Here is an 8323-nt window from a genome sequence, read left to right as displayed (position 1 = left end):
TTTAATTTTTTTTTTTAATTTAGAAAACAAAGAAAAAAATCGAAAGATAGAATAGAAATATGGTGAAGGAAATAAGAGAGAAAGAAAGAGAGAGGAGAAGGAAAAAAATTGACGAAAAGTTTGAAAAAGGATTAAATTTTAATAAACAAAAAGCTTAGAAGAGGTTTAAATTTTTTTTAAATTTAGTATTATGTATTAACTTTGAATATTTTTTAAATGAAATTTTTAAATGAAATAAATGCATCCATTTATTTTTAATTTATTTCAGTATTGTCTTGCTAAATTACAGGTATTTCTTTCCTTCCATACCAATGTAGCCCCGTTATCTCCCTAATCCTAATCCAATAATCAGAATTACCAAAATATTCGAATATTCAGTATAATTCTAAGAGTAACATCGCTTGATTAGCCAGCGTATCCGTGAATCATCATACAGCAGAAAGCTGTTGATGCTAACCGTCTTCGTCAACCTATCGACTTCTCTTGGTTCGTTTGACTCTTTGAGGAAAGTGAGGAAAAGGTTATGGCTATCACCACCATTCCGTGATGAAACAACCACTATTCCGTGATGGAACACTAGGTTTTTCTTCAAGAGTCGTTGATTTGTTTTACCTTCTATCCAACTTGTTAACTTAAAAATATTCGACATAACAGGTATTTCCCACTCTTGCTTTTATAAATAAATTCGTGGTTCTTAAGTTCACAGGTCTACCTTAATCTCAATGACATGATGCGGAAAGCTTATATTAAGATTTGCCGTTTACGAATCTTATCACTTAAAGTCAAACGAGAAACTTTTCCAGCCATTCCATTCATTCCATATCAATGTATAGTTATTTCAGGATGTTTGTGTGCGAACCTTCAAACAGCCAGCTGATATAAAAGCCCTCAAACAAACTGAAGAATACAAAAATCTAAGTGATACAACAAAAGCCGCTCTTCTGGAGAAAATTTTCAAATTACTTTGATTTGAAACAAATTCCTATCAAATTGCATGTTCCCCATTATTTTCTCAACTCACAATTTTTGCTGTTAACGGAATTAATGGGCAAGGTAGCATTTAGGTATCAGGTGTCTTTCCGTTTGATACAGTTTGGTAGTTAGGTCAGACGTTAGATAAATGACTGTCATATCAAATACTACTCCAGATTTGCCTTTTTCCGCATTAAGTTGATCAAAAGGTAAATAAATTAGCCAAGCATATTCTGGAAGTTCTATTTCCTTTATCTTTGTCTAATACGACTGTGCTACTTCTCCTCCCTACGACAGTTGCCAGTTATATAAATATGTGTATATCCTTCCGTCTTTTTTTCTGAAATTCGTTCAATTCGATATAACCAGTCAAAACGTTTGCCATAGATTTGGCCCTTGAACTGCCGCTAAAGCAAGCTGCTCTACTTGTGAAACATCGTTATAATTCAGCGTTGGTCGGTTGTCCAAGTGCCATTTTTTGTTTTTAATGCAAACAAATCTGTGCGATAAAGCTACTCTTACACTTGTTTAAATCTGCTGCATTTTAATTAGTAAAAAAATAATGCAATGTCTTGAAGGAAAGATTCGCGCTCCATCTACGTGAAAGTCCAACTTATGACACTCCCATTTAAAGGAACTCGAGGCTACTCTATGACTGAGTGATATTACCAGTGGAAAAATTTTTAAGTAACTCATGAATCTCCCACTAAAACTGTAAGACGATGCGAGAAACAGGTCCAAGTAGTAAGCATGAAAGAGACGAGCTACACAAATTTCGAAGGAAGTTTTAAATGTGGGCATCTCCTACCACTAATTTGTCAATATCACCATTAAGTCATGGTGTGTATTGTTAAGCAATGTGATACAAAGCAAGAATAATTAGTAGCCTGGAGATGTTGCAAACAACCGACCCATAATTCATATTTCCTATGCTTCCGTCGAAACAAATATCGGTCCGCATTACAATGGTCTGCGGAGCAAATATCGTATCCTGGGAATTCCAGGTTCTCAGAAATACAGAATATGGAGTATAATCAGTCCCTTTACTGCATATTACATTGGATTTGACTAAGAACAGGAACAAATTTTAATAACAAGAAACAATAACGTTTGTCGCCTGATAATACTCCTTACAAAATTACTTCTTTCCTGTAGCAACTTTAGTCTTCTTTGTTCCACGTACTTTCTTCTGCCTGTTCTTACGCTCCTTGCGTTGCTTACGGCCTGATTTCTCGGCTTTCGTGCCCGTTTGCTGTAAATCCAACAATTTCCCTCTTCATTTTTAAATCAAAATGTGTCACAACAACTTCCTTCCTTTCAAACTAGAAAAACGGAAACTGCTTTTGCTCCAAGATTAAAACCAAAATTGCTATAAATTCCAACCTAAACACATCGCTGTATTTGAGAGAAAATATGTGTCCTATGTATTGAGGATAGCATTACAAAGCATAACTCTTGCGATATTATACGCATGTGTGTCATATATCATATTTACTGATTCGGATGAATGGCTTCTGCTCGTGTTATCCCTATCAAACATGTGATAGCTCCAAACCAATTCATTGCCAGTATCACTTTGGTTTCAAAATATTGAGGTCTGTGGAAAAATAGAGCAAGAAACTTACTCGCAATAAGCGATATTTTGGTTCGAATTTTTTGGCAAAATCTGCTGTATCATAGATCAGTGCAAAACCAGTACTCCTTCCACCACCAAAATGACATTGGAAACCATAAGTAAAAACTAAATCAGGTGTGGTCTTGTACATCTGAGCTAACTTTTCACGAACCTCCACTTTAGGAACTGATGCTCGGTTAGGATGAAGGATTTCGACCACCTGAAAATTAATAAAAAATTGCAGAAAAAATATACATTACATCAAGCGAGGAAGAACAGATTTACATTTAAAAAATAACACGATATACTGGATGCCAATACTGAAAGATATCAAAAGATTAGAAGCTTAACTAAGGTCAGACATGTTCCAAATCCAAATCGACAGGGAGAAAGAGGAACTACATGAACATGCATATATTGAAACCATCAATCTTGACAGTTCAAATTGTCAAACTTTGAGAATGCCATCGAATGTATAAAAGAAATAGAATGGCTGAGATCGGATCACCGGAAACGATTACTTTCTATGGGAAGTAACGACAGTTTCTCCTCTCTATTCTACGAAAAATATAGTAAAACGGTCAAATTAATGTAAGTTTTACAGTATACAAAACAAAGTCTCACCATCTGTCGTCTTGCCAACAGGCGGTTAGTCATCACCTTGTTCGTCCGGATTGTTACTACTGAATCACCCTAAAAAAGTTCGGGTAAAGCTTGATCATGCCTTTATCTTCCTTGCTTCATTTTTACTATGCAATATCACATATCATGAAAGGACTAAAAGTGATCGTTTGCCAAAACTGTTGTGTGTCTCAAATATGATTAACATTTTGGAACATTGTTACTACCATACCTTACCAACTTTTAAAAAGATAATTATAAAACATTAAAAAACTGCAAACAGTTGTGAACGAGACTGATACAGGATAGCAAAAGTTTATGTGTATTCTTCCGTAAGCTATATTTCCAAATCCTACAGAGACTTCTACAGAATGTTTGTACAAATTTCCTTACGAACAAAAGCTTAACAACCCGACATTTCTCATATGTTTACAGCTAAAGGAAGGAGGATCCGAAAAAAGTGAAGTTATTACATCAGCCTAAAGCTTCAAATCCTTTTGATCGAAAATACGCTAAGGATCACACATCAATAAAAGTATTAATGTCTCCATACTCAATTGTCTTATAAATCAATAGTAAATTTTGCTCTGATGGGGAGATTTAGAATCAGTAGGCATTTATCGGTAGCGTTCAATCGTAGCACAAGATAAAACTAAAAACTGTGCGCTGAAAAACTCGGCAAACACTCACGGGAAGTGTGAAACGTCTAAACCATGAAACCTTTCCTATCTCATTCTTATATAAGCGAACATAAGTATTTCGAAACTCAATAACCAATCGGAGATTCAAAGTTATAATTCAGTCCTGTTCTAGAAATGTCATGTTTCAGCCCAAAACTGTGAATATTTGTAATGCTATTATAAGATAATCATTTGCAAAATATAACAATAATGCTACCTATCCTATCTTCTTGTCTTCCTATAAACTCATAATATATGACCAAATCATTTTCAGTATGTTTTTGGCAATAAATAAAAGAGAAAAACTCTGTGAGTGAAACTTGAACGCAGATTACGATATCTGAAGAGTTAACACACTTACCATATTTGCGCAGTATTTCTTCGATTCGAAACGTAAACTAGGAACACGTCCTAAACTTTTCGAGCTTCAAATTTCCTGCAATAACATAAAATCGGAATTTTCGATGCATTAATAACTCAATTTACATTACAATAATACTTCTTTAAACTAAAAAGATACTAAAACCTTCCTTTCTTCTTTACCCAAAATAAAATTTGAAAATCAATTTCAGAAACCTGATTTCCAATGACCAATGAACAGGAACTAAGCATACAAATCACCTCCCGTTCCCCCGCAAAACCCTAGAAGCCACAGCTCCTGCATAACTCCCACACTCCATTCCTAATGAAATGTTGGTTTAAATCAAATATCACTGCGCAACGCTGTAATCTGCGTAGCATACATGTCCCGATACGAAAACTGCATGTCTTAGACACGGTCAATAACTCAATCACTACGGCACTACACACCAACCAATACTAGCTGGAGGGAAAAGGGCCAGGAGTTGTTTTCGTTAACTTATGCGATAGAGTGATGTTTGGTGGTAGCGAAAAAAAAAAAAAATATTTTACCAAAAATGACCTGAACAATCAATAATGACGTTATTAAGCATAAAACGTTTCCTAACGTATGATAAAGTTACGTTTCCCATTCATTGATCAACGTACGTATTCAGTATTACTTTTATTAAGTGTATATGTAATAACATGCTAGATAAAAACACATAAAGTTAAACTTAATTATTTAGTTCAATACGTACAAAAAAAAAGGGAAAATATAAAAACAATGAAAATATATTACAAAATACTTTGAACACTGCACAAAATAAAAAATTAAAATAAAAAGAAAATTTGAAGAGGATATTCGTTGCCTTCATTCTCATTCTACCGGATCATCTAAATGAATAACTATTTTGAGAAAGTTAGAAAAAAAAATCCAGGAATTGCAGAAATATAGAAATAGTAAAAAGCATAGAAACTTACGGCATGAATGAAAAATTAAGGCCAAATTTATCGGATCATTTAGATGGATAATTATCTTGAGAAAACTAAAGAAAGAAATTCAGGACTGAAAAGATTATAGAAACAATGAAAAGAATGAAAATTTACACCGTGAAGGGACAATTAAGGCTAATGACAAATGAATAACTCCTCAAATATTTTTAGCATTTAGCAAAAGTATTTTAGACAAATACTTTTAACAAACAAAATAAAGTGTATGATACCAATACTTAGCATCATTTATGAAACATTTGAATATTTTGATTGATTAATTTAAAATGACAATATTTTGTCAAAAAAATATCTTTTTCTTTTGTCGTTTCTCACTTATTACAATATATTCATCCTTGCATAATAGACAAATGAGCATTACTTTTAATTTAATTTCGTCAGACATTAATGAATACTCTTTCAAGGCGGATAAATTACTCTCACTTAAATTGGTAATGGAAAAAAAATTCTTCCAAAAGGAAAATTTTAAAAATAAAAGGTAGTAGTGGTTCATTCTAAAATGTATAATACTTAAAATATTCAAGACAATGCGAATTTAGCAAACAAACGACAGAATTAGAAATTGAAACAATTCCTGAAAAAAGATCCTAAAATACAAAACGGTAGCGACACGTACAGCTTAATGCAATTAAAAGAAAAGTAAAAGATAAAACAATTTGAGACAAGAATGCCGAGAAAGGCAAAAATGATAATTACAAGCATCCTTAATTAATTGGATAGATGGACCGTAAATCAAATGATTTTACACATCCTCTTTTATAACATAATTCATTATTCAACAAACATTTTAGCGACAAAAAATTGCATTAAGCAGCAATTCAAATTATATACATGACACTACAGAACGATCAATAAAGCTACTTACCTTCAGATACAAAGGAATGGATGATGAGGAAACTACGCCTATCTATTGATATTACCACGTATATATGATCTCTCCAACATATTTGTTATTTATAATGGTGGTGGTGAATTGAATGATATCAATGTGAAGAACCACGGAAAGAAACGATGCGGTATAAAGGCAATCAAACAAGCAAAACAACACATTATCGCTGTGACCATGTATGGATAGGTATTTGTTGACTGCTTGGCATTTATTATTTTATCGTTAAAAGCACTCTTGACGACAGTAGCATCATATGCCACATTTCGTAATAATATTTTCTGTGATCTTGGTTTGATACATTTTGATCGATGTGTTTTTACCTTTTGGTCAATCTTTGCATGATTTGGTGTTATCAATTTTGAGCTATTTTCCATGGGTGATTCTGAATGAAATGTTTCAAATCCCGAATCAACAATAGCGGTTGAATCGTCGATATATTTTGATGTTTTAGTGAAATGCTCCTTTTTGTTGATAATTTGCTGAAAATATCAAAATCTTATTTCATTTTTTTCTCCATAAAACGGAGAGTGGAAAAAGGTAGCATTATTTTAACAAATCGTAAGATCTATGAGTGGGAAGATGATATGTGATGCTTTTGCAAATTATTTTGTCATTCTCGCTACTATCATCGAAAAGAAAACTTGTTATTCCCAAAAAAATCTAATGCAAATATCCTCCATCTAATGTATCCATTTCAAATTAAAAAATTGATCCATTTTTTTAGCTGATAAGACAAGCAGCACATGATCATTCGACACTTCTGACTTATTTAAAGTCGACAAGAATAAATTGTGAAACCTTTCTTCTGTACTATCCTTTAATCTTACTCATTTTTCCACTTATAATTAACATACCTCACGAAGTACACAACAAAGTGCAGTGTATATCTCACGATTCTTCGGCTTGCAATTTTTCATAGCTAATTCCGAAGAATACGTCAAATTATGGAGCATACTTGCAAATTCCTGTATTTCGCATTGATCGCTTGTAATCCGCTTCCGTATTTGATCCCATATTTCCAGAAATCCCATTTCTTCATCAAATCGTACCTTATTATTCATCCAGTCTGAAATATCCTTTATTAAAAAAAAAATTTGAATTGAAGAACGATTATCGCGTTGTGTAATCTTCGTCGTATAAAACTATCTTATGCCTATTTTTTTTATAGCTAATTATTCGAGATTTACCATCAAACAATATTTATGCATGCTTGCATGTAACATATGGAAAGAGTCAAAATAAACGCACATTCATAAATAATACTATCCAAAAAAGAATATTATCTACATTAAGAAAAAGAATCAAAATATGCAAATACAATCCCATTTGGTTAAAAATAACAAAATTCTTAATACAACAAGGAATAGCATCGAAGTAATAATTTGCAATAATTCCTCAATACCAAGAATATCTTGATTAGCTAATAACTGATAATGTATTTTCTTTATCGAGAGATTTCAATATTCTGAAAAAGAGAAAACATTTGAATTATAATCGAACTGAAACTCTGAACAAAATCGATAATTTTTGAATTATGATAAAATAACCAGTCTTAATAAATGAATAAATTTAAAAAAAGAGAAAAAAAACTTCTGGATAACAAAAACAATACTGTAGTCTTTCATAAAAAATTGCTCAGCATTATTCAGTTTACACCATAGCCATCATTGTATAATATACGGTATAAAATTTCCAGGATAATCTTAATATTCCTGCCCTGTTATTTAGAAATAATGAACATATAAAATCTTCTAATATCTTTCAAATCCCTATGAATCTAGACAAAAACTAACGAACAATTATGAAAATGTAATTTAGTCCGAAAATGTTGATACCAATCAATCCTTCAGCAAAAAATCGTTTTCTTGAATTACATCGTCACATATATCATAACAGTATTATTTCCACAATAACATCCTTAATGCCCTGTAATGAAGCGTAATAATTTTATTTCAATGAACAATACTATTCATTTTTAATCAAATTTCATCAATATTCACCTAATAACAATCCAAATTGGTATTCAACAATATTGAACAGATAGTACTAACAAATATATATATATATATATATATATATATATATATATATATATATATATATATATATATATATATATATATATATATATATATATATATATATATATATATATATATATATATATTATATATATATATATATATATATATA

The 8323-nt window shown here is 31.6% G+C and overlaps 3 protein-coding genes across 4 annotated transcripts in view; 1 reads left to right on the top strand and 2 right to left on the bottom strand.

Annotated features, from left to right (window-relative positions):
- Positions 1–1187, top strand: part of LOAG_09212 — a 5773-nt gene extending 4586 nt beyond the window's left edge. For both annotated transcript variants that reach the window (XM_020447886.1, XM_020447887.1), the window contains exon 9: positions 843–1187. In XM_020447886.1, coding sequence (XP_020301926.1) covers positions 843–968 — 126 coding nt within the window. In that variant the 3' untranslated portion in view covers positions 969–1187. The remainder of the gene's footprint in view (positions 1–842) is intronic.
- Positions 1188–2110: 923 nt separating this feature from the next.
- Positions 2111–4500, bottom strand: LOAG_10577 (40S ribosomal protein S24; the record flags this gene model as incomplete). The annotated part of the gene is made up of 5 exons (XM_020448192.1): positions 2111–2224; positions 2598–2807; positions 3212–3280; positions 4250–4313; positions 4415–4500. The coding sequence occupies 5 exons, from the start codon at positions 4498–4500 to the stop codon at positions 2111–2113; spliced, it is 543 nt and encodes a 180-aa protein (XP_020301642.1).
- A 1695-nt stretch (positions 4501–6195) lies between these two features.
- Positions 6196–7202, bottom strand: LOAG_10576 (hypothetical protein; the record flags this gene model as incomplete). Its single annotated transcript, XM_003146100.2, has 2 exons — positions 6985–7202; positions 6196–6609 (listed from the first exon to the last, which is right to left on the bottom strand). The coding sequence occupies exons 1-2, from the start codon at positions 7189–7191 to the stop codon at positions 6196–6198; spliced, it is 621 nt and encodes a 206-aa protein (XP_003146148.1). The 5' UTR covers positions 7192–7202.
- Positions 7203–8323: the final 1121 nt, after the last annotated feature.

The sequence above is a fragment of the Loa loa genome (assembly GCF_000183805.2).
Source record: "Loa loa unplaced genomic scaffold supercont3.328, whole genome shotgun sequence".
NCBI lineage: Eukaryota > Metazoa > Nematoda > Chromadorea > Rhabditida > Onchocercidae > Loa > Loa loa.
This window is presented reverse-complemented; position numbering and strand designations above follow the sequence as displayed.